At 47.6% G+C, this 12,483-nt stretch overlaps 1 protein-coding gene across 1 annotated transcript in view; it reads right to left on the bottom strand.

Annotated features, from left to right (window-relative positions):
• Positions 1-2,043: 2,043 nt before the first annotated feature.
• Positions 2,044-12,483, bottom strand: part of LOC149341700 (phosrestin-2-like) — a 253,800-nt gene continuing 243,360 nt past the window's right edge. Inside the window, exons 7-11 of the mRNA XM_089543866.1 lie at positions 10,613-10,697; positions 9,750-9,822; positions 8,850-8,996; positions 7,862-7,957; positions 2,044-2,529 (exon numbers count right to left, since the gene is read on the bottom strand). Coding sequence (XP_089399992.1) covers positions 2,190-2,529; positions 7,862-7,957; positions 8,850-8,996; positions 9,750-9,822; positions 10,613-10,697 — 741 coding nt within the window. The 3' untranslated portion in view covers positions 2,044-2,189. The remainder of the gene's footprint in view (positions 2,530-7,861; positions 7,958-8,849; positions 8,997-9,749; positions 9,823-10,612; positions 10,698-12,483) is intronic.

Below are 12,483 nucleotides of genomic sequence, written 5' to 3'. Positions count from 1 at the left end.
ACATGGTCAGGGGGACAGAAAGGGAACACCCAAGCAGAGGCGAAGCTGCTTCGCCAGCCAATCATTGTCTTTCGCGCTTCTTTACGAGTTCATTACCGTTGTCGAACCACCACTCGGGCTTCCACCGTGCCGCAACCAGAAACAAGCGTCTTATCATGGCAGTATGCCTTCCTTTTCTTTTTTTGGCACTACTCATCGATGACAGCAGATTCGCACCTATCACTCGATCATCAGCAAGGTGCTTGTACTCGTCCCGCTCTTTCTCCGTCTGCCTCGTGATACTACGACTGTATGGTCCCCATAAGCTCGTGTTAGTCTGATAAAGATCACAAATAATGGCACCAGTACGACAACACGCGTACGATAAACAGATATACACAGTGAACGTAGCAGAACGGGATCACCCCCGAACGGCCATGCCATTGCACGCCCGCATTAACAAAGAACCGGCGGGATCCGCGTTAAGTAACAGCGTGTGGTATAGTTACAGAAGCTCTTTGCAGATTCGCACGGTATAGTCGTAGCTGATCAACAGCTCCGAAAAGCTTTTACGGAAATCCCGCTGTATTGATATAGCAGAGCACCACTGAAGGACAGAATAAAGCAAAGAAAGAATGAGACACATGCACGGGTTTACGAAACGTACCCTGTACAGCCCCACTAACGGCAAAGAGGATATTATCACGCAGTACGGCCGATTGGAGCACGGGTAGCGTACTATTGCGTCTGTTGCTGCCCACTCCCGGTTATACTCCGGTGGTATTTTTTTTTTTTTTTTCAGAATGAAGCGCGCGCCAATTATTCACCCTCTTTTGAAGTAGAAAGGTAGCAGTCACAGTGTGTCAGCCAGCCTTCATTGGCGTTAGTTGATAAAGAGGTACCATTTCTAGATAATTCATGATTTTTTCTCTTGGATTTTCAAGGGGCGGGGGGGGGGGGGGAGGAAAGAGAGAGAGGTAAGAAGTAGGCCTTTGATCGGACTTCGCCACGTGGCGGACGAGTTGCGATTGTTGTTGATCTTGATTTTGCTGGACCAATGCTATTTGCTCTGTATTTCCACGTGATTATTGTGTATATATGTTTGCTCCTTTCAATAAAAAATTCAGTTTCGAGTCAGCTCTCGTCTGTGTAGTCTTCTTGCTTAGTCCCTCGTTTTGTTCGCGCTGTGCCCCCCCACGAAGAAAGGTATCTTCATTCGTGTCAGCTGCCGAGCCACCTGCGATTCAAAAAATATGCGCCATTCGCTAGGATGTAGACATGAATGCGGCAACTGTAAAGGGCACGTTTCGTAAATACGCGACGCGCGCACCGTTTTATCACTTCAACAAAGGCGGGCGCCTGCCACGCGCTCACAATATATACTCTCGCAGGCTATTTTCTCTTTCACGTCGCACAAGGAAAGCAGAAACACATCGCTTCACTATTAGCACGACAAATGTAGGCTCCGTTCACGTGGCTTAAGCCTGCGTTAACAAATGTCGAGACGGCACACACAGACATCGAGGAACTTCGCTATATGCACGTAGGTATAGAAACGTTCGCGCTCGGTTGCCGTGCGCCATATTTGGCGGCGCGAGCAGCATGGTTACACTTCCGCGGCGCGCGCGCACGGTTCAAAACACGTTGCTTGCAGGACACGGGACTTGATTCGCGTGCCACTACCGCGACAACAGTCGACGTCTACACAGCCTTTAAACAAAGAACAGCACGGTCCTACGGAGATGTGGCATCAATATGGCTGCCTCTCGACGAGGACCGGCAGCTTGTACAGGTGAAAAGCGCGTTGACAAGAACTGCGAACAGGAGCAGGATGAGTATGCTCACGTTCGTGGTGGTGTTTGGATAATGTCGCTGCTGTCAGCATTCGGACTCCTGCCGATGCACGGGAGCAGGGCGTTAACGAATGGTTGATTTAGTCAGAAGTGCAAGAATCGTCGTATAACCGCGAACATACCTCATCGGTACTCCTGTCGCAGCTCTTGCCTTGACAGAGCATCACAGGTCCAACAAAACGTCGCGAAAGAGGAACCTGCGAGCCCTTAACGAGAATAACCGCGCATTACAGATGCGAGGCTCACAGAGAAATGCACTTCTGGGACCGGTGGCGTGTGCGCGCATACTGGGCGCGCTCAGTGCTGCACCGATTCGCATCGTCACACGGGGGCAGCCGGCAGCCATCGCTGCCCGTCTCAGTCGCCGTTGGTGTTGACGTCGGCGAACTTGCGGACGAGCTCGCCCTCGCAGGAGGAGGCGGCGGAGCCCTGGGCCTCGGCGTCGGTGGGGCTGTCGCTGCCCAGCACGTCCACGGATCCGCCGGGGCTGCACTCGAGCGGCCCCTGCAGCACGGCCGCGCCGGTGCGCGCCGACGACTCGGCGATCACTTCTTCGAGGCCCGTGGCCGGCACGGGCTTGGCGCTCCTGGTCGCTGACGTGGTCGCCACCGTGAGTGACTCGTCGGGGTCCACCGGGGACTCGGCGGGTCGCGGGTGCATCAGCAGAAATGGGATGAAACACGCCATCTCGCCCCGCCTGCGGGTACACATGCTCACAATCAATATAAAACATCAATCAAAAGTATTTTATTTCAGGGTATTTTCTGCGGAGGCAGAGACTGGAGGCTTATATAGCCTGATAAGGTCTCTGCCCCTTTTTTGTTCGTACAGTGTAAAAAAGAAATTAAGGCAATCACTTTAATTTTGGCCGAAATTTACTTGATTTTTTCCTGCAGTGTGGTGGTCATCTACTCTGCAGTAAGAATGACAGCGTATCCTTTGTGAAGAGTTTTGTGTGATGGCTTCCATAGTTCCGTTTGCAGTATGGCTGATGCGGAAGCATACGGAACCTGCAGGGTGATTTTTGTTTAAAGATTTACAGATTTTTATTTCAGAAACTCTGAGAGTTGCGTCTGTGGCGCCTGGGCAAGTGGACTGTATAGCAAGTGGGTCATTATATAAGTAATAAAGCTCAATAATTACACGGTTGATTAACTACAATTTAGCAAGCAACCTTTTTATTTTAGATTTGAGAGGGCAAGGCTATATTGCGCAATAGAAGGCCGTCAACATGTCGATCGTCAAAAATACGCATTTCAAATCTTGTTGAGTTGCCTTTTCCGCATTGCACTTTAATGAAATGGCATCGCTGCGCGTGGTATGGACGTCGAAATAAAAGTACCTCCTTCTACATTATCAAATGCACTTATAATGTCCGTATCCCATTCATTACAAATGCGAGCGACGCCAATTTTAAAATATGCAATGCGAAAAAGCCACCTCAACGAGCTTTCAAAAATGAATTTTTGACATTCGATAATTCAAATCATATTGCCGACTAAGAAAATATAAAAACAGGGCTCAGCTTGAATGTTGACGGCCTTCAATTTATAACGTTAGGAGGTAAGCATAACCTTGCCCTCTAAAATGTAAAAAAAAAGCTAATTTGTTAAATTTAGTTATTTAATCGCCTAATTATTGAGCTGCGTGTCATACATAATGTAGGCCTTGCTGTTCAGTCCACCTGCACAGATCCCATCGACGTATCTTTCACAGCTTGTAAAACAAAAATCTGTTAACGGTTAAACAATCACCCTGTACACGGACTATAGACCAGAATTCAGAGCCGCCCCCGGGCGCGGCCATTTTGCGCCGACTGGAGCGCCGCGGTGCGGGCGTTTCTTTGGGGACTGCGGGGCTGCGACAGCTCCGCGGCCGCGCCTGCATATAACCGCGCTTCGGGCGCTAACAGAACATTGTCGAGCGTACTTCCGCAGCATGGCTGTGTTGCAGGAAGTATTTACGTTATCAAAGCGATAACATTGACGCGTTTTAATGACATTTAGTTTGACATTCAGGTTAATTGTGCCGGCGCTTAGAACGCGCTCGGGCTTATATCGCTTCCGTCTTGGTGCTCCACCGCAAATAAACTTTTTGTTCAATATCAAGCATTAGGTGTGCGGCTAGCATGCAGTTCCAATTCCCATGCACTCTTATTCCTTCCTGCCGGCCATAAAGCCCCCCCCCCCCCCTCCCCTCTTCCACAAACAGGGCTTTCTTGTCGCCTGCGTGGTGCGCCAGTTTATCAACAAATTACCGCTGTGAGCTCAACTGAGTCGCAGCGCCAGCAGAAAACAAATTTTGTCATGGTTTATGCAACCTGGTGCATAAAAACGTATTTTCGCTTAATTTATCAAAGCTAGAATAGACATGAGCAGCTAATCCGGCTTTCACTAATTCTGAGGTCCGAAGTCGCGTTATTTTATTCAGGATCTCTTGCCGCGTGTGAGAGCGTTGCGCAGCCGTTTGGCTAAGTGTGGAAAATGTAATTCAATCGCGCATATTTTCCTATGATTAAGGTAATACCGCCCCGCCGCGGTGGCTCAGTGGTTACGGCTCTCGGCTGCTGGCCCGAAAGACGCAGGTTCGATCCCGGCCGCGGCGGCCGAATTTCGATGGAGGTGAAATTCTAGAGGCCCGTGTACTGTGCGATGTCAGTGCACGTTAAAGAACCCCAGGTGGTGGAAATTTCCAGAGCCCTTCACTACGGCGTCCCTCATAGCCTGAGTCGCTTTGGGACGTAAAACCTTAATAAACCAAACCAAACTAAGGTAGAGACCAACAGCAGAAAGATACTATAGATAAACCTTTACCCCCCAGATCCCTATGACATGCGTGCGGAAAAAGCAACTGAAATTGGTAGCGGTCGTGCTTACAATCCTGTGCATGAAATGTGTTTAATGGGAACAAGAGCAAGCTCAGCGCAATGATGCCGAACACGTACTGGTGATCGAAAACACGCGCTCTGTCGGGACAACCTTCAGTCTGCAGCTCGCCTATCCAGTTACTACTCCACTGAGTCAAATCAATAGATCTACATTCTGATGCATAAAATTATCATAGATGATAGCGCACGTAAAAGGCGACAACAAGCGACATAACAGCGCAGAAATCTGCTTAGAAGTGCCGGTTTCCAGTCCGTACACTGTCGACTACCCTCGGATGTCACGTTAACGAGCAACTGCGCGCAAGACAACCGCAGGCTGGAAGAGGGAAAATGTGAGTAGTGAAGCACAGCACACACCCTCATACGTTAGCTGATGGAGCACAACAACGCAGAAGCGAACACGTAAACATGCGTTCTACGCGCGGCACCGGCGCGACCCGCAGTCCCTCGGGCCGCGCGCGCCGACAGATGGCGACTGGTGTCGAGAGTAGGAGCGCGCCCGCAGCCTGCGTGGGAGGGTAAAAAAATCTGGTCTATACGGGAACGTATTCCAGAAACTGACACAAACTCCATAGAACGTGATACGCAACATCTGGAAGCTATGTGGAAAGTATATGCAAACCATACGGAAAACAAAAGAAAGGCGTATGGATTTCCGAATATTTTTCTTACAGTGCGGACTTCGTACCCATATAATTCCATCACATTCATCGTTTGCGCTAATTAAGATGAATGTGATGTCGGAACACCAACTTTCCTTCGTCCTGTCGTTCGAGCAAAGTAAGATGAATGTGATGTCAGAACACCTACTAGCCCAGCAGTTAACTCTTTTCACTTATAATCCAATACTCACCACTCACATGAAACGTTTAAGTAGGGTGAGATAGAGGAACCGGGAGGTTAGCTGAGGTCACGTGCTTCATTCAGCCTTCTTTCGAAGGTGAACTACGTCAGAGCACTTTAATTAGAGTAGGTTAAGCGTAAAGTAGCCACCTCCATACCGCATAAGTCTACGTTGAATAGAAAAGTAATAAGTGCGCCAGTTCACACCACACTGAATTTATGTGTGCTCGTGTGCTTACAGCCCGTGTTCTTCCCGTCTGCACGTTTCATTCAATCCGGCAACATAATGTACAAAAATGTCAAGACAGGCTTTAAAGCATGCATCAGCACTGTGTTTGAGCCATTTTGACAAGACTAATAATCAATGTACCACCCTTTTTGTTCCGCCACCAGGATTTTTCAGTCAGTATGAAGAATGGAAGAGGTGCTTTATTTGCCTACTGGTTAATACTATGTTTAGAATAAAGCTGGGAGCGCATTTCTTATGATTCGTGTTGTTTCTATTTTTATTCGGAATGACAAAAGTTGAGAGGGCTTCGTTTCTGGGTACAGCCTTTTGTTTTCTGGCATCTGCGCACTGAGAGAGATTTCTCGACAGTCATGAGGATATTTAGTTGATTTAGTCGCTATTTGAAACCTATAGGAAGAATTATTCTTGCGACTCGACCTTTAGTCATCCCCACCATCAGCCTGAATACGCCCACTGCAGGACAAAGACTTCTATGTCCCTCCAACTAACCCTGTCCTTTGCCAGTTGCGGCCACCATATCCCCGCAAATTTCTTAATCTCATCCACTCACCTAACTTCCTGCCGCTCCTTGCTACGCTTGCCTTCTCTTGGAATCCACTATGTTACCCTTGAGGACCAGCGGTTATCTTGCCTTCGCATTACATGCCCTGCCCAAGCCCACTTCCTCTTGATTTCGACTAGAATGTCATAAACCCGCGTCTGTTCCTTCATCCACTCTGCTCATTTCCGGTTTCTTAACGTTACACCTATCATTTTTCTTTCCATAGCCCGCTGGAGAGACATGGGAGAGGCCTTTGCCCTGCAGTGGACGTAGTCAGGCTGATGATGATGATTATGGTGAGCTCGCTGCGTTTTCCTTAACTTGAACTGAACCCTTTTCGTTGGCTTTCAGTACCTGAATACATAGTGATGATCTCTATCTTGATTTCAGGCCAATCTTTAGAGCGCAAAGTTCTCTGAATGCCATGAACTTCTGATAAACAAACGCAAATGTAGACAGCTCACGTATTTCTAAGGCGAAAAGTACTAATGAAAGCACCAAAAGGAGTCTTTATAGCGGCGTTTTAATCCTCCAGGAACGGAGAAAATGAGAAGACTCATTCCGTGTTGGTTTATAGCGGCGCATGATTTTTCTGCTAACTGCGAAGGCTGATCCCGCATCTTTCCTTCTGGTCCAATCGCAGAAGCGCGTAATTGAAAATTCTTGATACGAGCGACGAATAGTCTAATTTTTTTTTCCCAGCAGAGGAACCGCATTCCCAGCACAAACCGAAAATCTAAATAGGACTGCTCAGTTCAGCATCTGTCTACATTTGACTTATGCACAGGGATCCTCACACTTCCTTGGCTCCCCCAAATTTTGCCTAAAGAAGACAAAATATCAACCTAACCGTCTGTATACCTTTTTTTCTCTTTTTTTTTTAAATTTTTGTTCTCCCGGATGAACTTTCGTGGAGGAAGCCACGCATGTGCTCTCCGAGCGGTAACCCCACCCGTTGATCATCCTTTATGGGCCGGATCAGTGCGCGGCAGCGTTCGCCGCCTTACACTTTCACCAAATCCATGCTGCGTTGTGGAAGCTACAAAACCGACACCACCCAAACGCGAGCCGAATTCACGAAAACCGTTTAAGCTATGAAAATCGCTGCACGCACGCATGGTTCACAACGAGAACGCTCTCATGCTCTGACCAATTACGAGAGCCAACGAAACAATAACCAAGTCACCAATCAATCCCGGAACGTTCTCATACGACACCGGTGAATACAACACCGGGTGAAGTGACGTCGGTTCTAGCCCTAACAACGCTGCACCCTTTTGAAGAGACAGAGTGCAGTCATTCGCCGTTTCTCTGTGTGTGTGTGCTTCATTCGCGTCGCGTATGGGACCCGCCTCTTTGAACCCAGGCAAGATGGGTGCCCCTAGTCGTTAAGGCATACCGCGGGAGAAATTAGCCGCGTGCAATGTCGGAAGCGCTGCTGTTGCTGCTGCCTTTCGGGGCGGCGGCGACGGGAGCGCCCTCTGCAAGCATGACAGCGCTGCACTCACCCCGACAGGGAGCTCAGCGTGCCGAGGTAGACCTTCACTTTGGCCTCGTACGACACGACGATCCCGAAGAGATTCTTCCTCGCGTGGTCCGAGATGCTGCGGGCAGAAAATGAATGCGCCGTTAAACAGGGACTCTGCAGGCCCTCGTCGTTAGCGCGTACACTGCGCTTATCGCGACTTCTGTGGGCGAAAAAAATGGAGAGAATAAAGAAGAGAGAGAGAATATTTATTCTCTAGACAGGTGATCCACGCCTACTTCCTGTGTGCAGTAATCCAAGAGAGGTAAAATTACCAGCTCATATGGCTTTTGACGTGAAGACGACAACGCGGGATGGCACAGGGGTAAAAAAAAAAAAAAAAGAGGAATTGCGTTAACAAAGCCACTCGTGTAACAGTTGTTGACTTGTTATGTTAGAATAAATAGCATCTTCCTCTAGAGGCGCTACATTACAGAGAGGCTATCATAGTATACACAACGGCTCTTAGTTGAGACGCATCAGCTGACCGCATTTTTTAGATTACTTTAAGGTCTCAGAGTCAACAGCTTCATTTTACAGACTGATACAAACCCACTCATTGTGTGATTTTAACATCGACAGCTCACTGTCCTTTTATTCTCAAAGACGCATCAAAAGAGCAAACCGCTTTGTTGATGCCTAGCCTGCAATTTTAAAAAGGCCGCCCTCTGGTTTGGAAATAAAGGATCTCTCTTTCTCCTGGTTGATTTATTAGCTTGTTCATGGAGCGTCATCAAAAGGGCTTGACCGCCACTTACGCGTCTGAGCTGAATATGCCCTTTATTATAACTTTCCATCTTTCGACCTCAGTAACGGCAGTCGTTCTTCACTACAACTACTGCTACTACACAAATATTTATTGGGCTACTATCTATGTACTGTACGCCCGCTGCAGGCATTGGGGTTACTGCGCGCAGATGTCTGTAGTATATACGCTGTACATACGACATGCGTGCTTCGTATGTGCTCACATGGTGGAAGAAGCGAGGCAGTGCACGTCGTCGCCCTTGTAGCTCTCCACAAAGACGCCGTACTTCTGGCGGTTCTCTTCCAGGGAGGGCGTCACTGACACACGGCGTTCCACTGTAGAGCCGGGAAGCACAGGGCAGTCGTCCTTGCTGCCAAAGTATAGCGTTGCTTATCAGTACTCGATCCCAGAATTGCGCAGGAGAAGGCAATCAAAAGTTCGTGCATCATAGCAACACTAAAACGGGCGAATTTCGAGCTCAGGTGCATTAAGGGTACAGCATGTATGGTCATGCATACATATTTTTGTCTTTTCTTTTCTTTTTTTCCTTTTCTTTTTTTATTTTTTCGAATGCTTAATAATTTTTAATGTATACATCCTGCAACTCCTGATTGGCTGAGGCTGACAGTATGAATAAATAAAAATAATATAACTTTCCACCTTTCGAGCTTAGTAATGACGTGTTCTGATGTAACCTTGAGAGAGTAATAAAAGACTTATATAATTAATCAATTAAATCATTAACTAATTAAATGTTTGCGCCAGCGTTTCGGCATACTTGACCCGGCATTTGTAGCGTGACAGGAGAGGCTACTTACAGAATTTGATTTAATGTTACGGCAAATTGCGGACAACATATTGCACTCAGCTCAGTCGAGTATCTATAAGTTTCGACACTGACTTAGACTTACATATTTGTTCTCAACTTAATTTGCTTCCAAAATAAAGCTCAGCGTTTGGAAACAAGGAAAGGAGAAGATGAAATTGCGCGGTGTTTACGTTTTATTTTTCCTGTTTCGCTTTTAGAGTTGTTTAGTGCCTACTACATAGGTACGTTTCCTTGACAATATACGTCGCCTGTGACGTGACCTGTGGTGTGCAGGCAAGGCAACGGCTCGCTTACCTGCCGTTTGCCGTGGCAACGCACACCTTCCATCGGCCCGTGGAAAACATGCAGATGTCCACGACTTGGAGAACTGCGCAAGAGACAGAAGACACGAAAGAGCCATCTAAGCTCAAAAACTAAGATAACGCTTAAGTCACCTTAAGAGTGGAATCTGATAGCACTAGATTTAAAATCTGTCGCAGCTTCAGATGCAACTTGTGCATGTGTTTGCGTCAGTTTCTTTGCAATTGTCGGTCAATCAACGGCCATTTCGGACTGCTAGCTGCAGCAGCAGGTATCCGCTACGCTGTGACAGTGCTGGAATTTGCATATGTCACGTTGTTTTCGGATCTTTGATTTCAGTTCTCTACCTAAGTTGCTCACAACTCATTGGGCAAGTTGCGATGACGTCACAAGGTCACAGGACCTCTCTCGACCAATCACTAATTTAATTGCCTTCTGCCACGTTGGGCAAGTTGCTTGCAATCCGGTGGTCAGGTTGCGACCTGCCATGGTGGGCATTCTGTGATGGCGTCACGAGGTCACGTGAGGTCTCTCGACCAATTAGACTAGGTTGCTAAAACGTCACAAGGTCACGTGTCCTCTTACGACCGGTCAGCTAATTTGGTGATGGCGGACATAAGAGGGGTTATGGTGTGGCGACAACTGTATTGCTGTGGCATTAATAAATTTCAAAAAATGCTTGTTTTTAAAAGGGCTAAGTATTTCTTGCGTTCTTAACATCGGCACGTTAACAAAGAACAACAATTTCGCGAAAACTGGGAAACGAGGGGAGGTGCTGGCAGCCATCCCGCCGTATTGAAGTTAGGTCAAGCATTCACTTGGAGCCAATGTATCGGAGTCTAGAGAGGTACACTCACTGGAGACTTTGATGTGTTTCACCGTCTTTTGCGAGAGATTCTGGACGTTCACTTTGACGACGATCTCTTCCCCGTGGAGGTACAGCTGAGAAAAGAGAAAAAAACAAACAAACTATTGTAGCGAACATCGAACACATATTGCATCTTATTTGCTGTTAAGACATCTTTATTGTATTTCCTCTTGAGCACGTAGTAAATTGCAATTCAATGTTCATGTTGATTATGTGCTCAAAAATTTCTGCTTATCAACCAAAGCGTTTACGTGAACTCTACAAAGTGCAGATGGAGTCGATTATTCTAGAGAAAGAGTGAGTTTTGAGAAGGTAGGTGGTACTCGTCCTCTACTCTCTTCCTCGATATTTTTACACCTTTCCTCAAAAAAAAAAAGGAGACTCAATTCGACTTCTGTCAAATTCATGCAAATAGGCAGATTTGTCAATTGTTTATCTCTTGCAAAATTTGCATACTAAATCCCATCGAAACTCATGCAACGAGCTGGGAACTTGCAAAAAGTGCACAACAGGCAGTATAAGCTCGCATAACATTTCGGAAGCCATGGGACTCATACGTTCCACTTTGTTCTCGTACTAAAGGGCTCGTAAGAGGCAGTGGGACGGCGGGGATGTTCGATCTGGCAAAAAACAAAACAAAAGCAAAATGCCTGGTGAGTGATTCCTTTTTTTTTATGCATAAAGAGGAACAACCCTTGATCACAACGTGCGCTTGTTCCGAAGATTTGGGACAAGTACTAAGAAGAAAACGCTGTTTTTGTCATGCTCAAAATAGTTGGACATTTAGCGACTGAATATTTAGTGGCAATTCTGAAACATCACATGCAGAGTTTGTTCTTGGGCGCCAGATCACCAGTAGCCAAACATTCAAAACCGCCAGCGGGAAGAAAGCCTTCTGTAGGAACATGGAGGGTAAAAAAAAATGGCCAAAAAGAGTTGGCGTCTTGGGTGAAGTTCGGCTCATCACCAAAGAACACAACCCTGTGAAAGTCGAACAAAGGAGTAGACGCCTTTGGTTTTCCACGACGGGAGAAGTAGCGCGAACAAGTTCAGCAACAAGCGAACAAGTGCGAACCAGTTCATGAAGTGGGAAGAAGAAACTAACTCAGTGATTGGTTGGTTTGGTTTATGGGGTTTAACGTCCCAAAGCGACTGAGGCTATGAGAGACGCCGTAGTGAAGGGCTCCGGAAATTTCGACCACCTGGGGTTCTTTAACGTGCACTGACATCGCACAGTACACGGGCCTCTAGAATTTCTCCTCCAAAGAAATTCCAGCCGCCGCGGCCGGGATCGAACCCGCGTCTTTCGGGTCAGCAGCCGAGCACCATAACCGCTGAGCCACCGCGGCGGCACTAACTCAGTGAGGAAACCCATGTAGGTCTTTATCCCCATGTTCTTTATCCCCACTTAGTGTCAACGGGACAAGTATGTCCCACTTTTTCCACTTAAAAATTTGTCCTGGTGGTGAAAACTTTTCATTTTTGAAATAGAGTTTGCGAGCCACAGAGTGGCCACGCTACATGGTCGGCGTCCCTAGTCCGGGACACCGCATGACAATGCCCCGTCTCTAGCCCGTTTCACCAGAGCCCTTTGGGACTCGAGCGAGGAGCAGTTGAGAAGGGCAGTCTCCCATGCCTCTCTGGAAGGGGTAGGGGAAGGGGGGAGGTGGGGATTTTGAGTACATGCCCACACCATGTGGAAGATATCACAGGTCTCCCCACAGTGTGGGCATCGCCCATCCGTGTTAGGATCGTAATGCTTTAAGATTGCAGGACAGAGTAGAGTACCTGTCTGCAGGCGCCTTAAAGTTCGCTCCTCCGTCTTACTCAGCCCCTTTGCAGGGGCCGGGAAAAGGCGGT

The sequence above is a fragment of the Amblyomma mixtum genome, chromosome 5 (assembly GCF_055824585.1).
Source record: "Amblyomma mixtum isolate Tamu chromosome 5, ASM5582458v1, whole genome shotgun sequence".
Taxonomy (NCBI): Eukaryota; Metazoa; Arthropoda; class Arachnida; order Ixodida; family Ixodidae; genus Amblyomma; species Amblyomma mixtum.
This window is presented reverse-complemented; position numbering and strand designations above follow the sequence as displayed.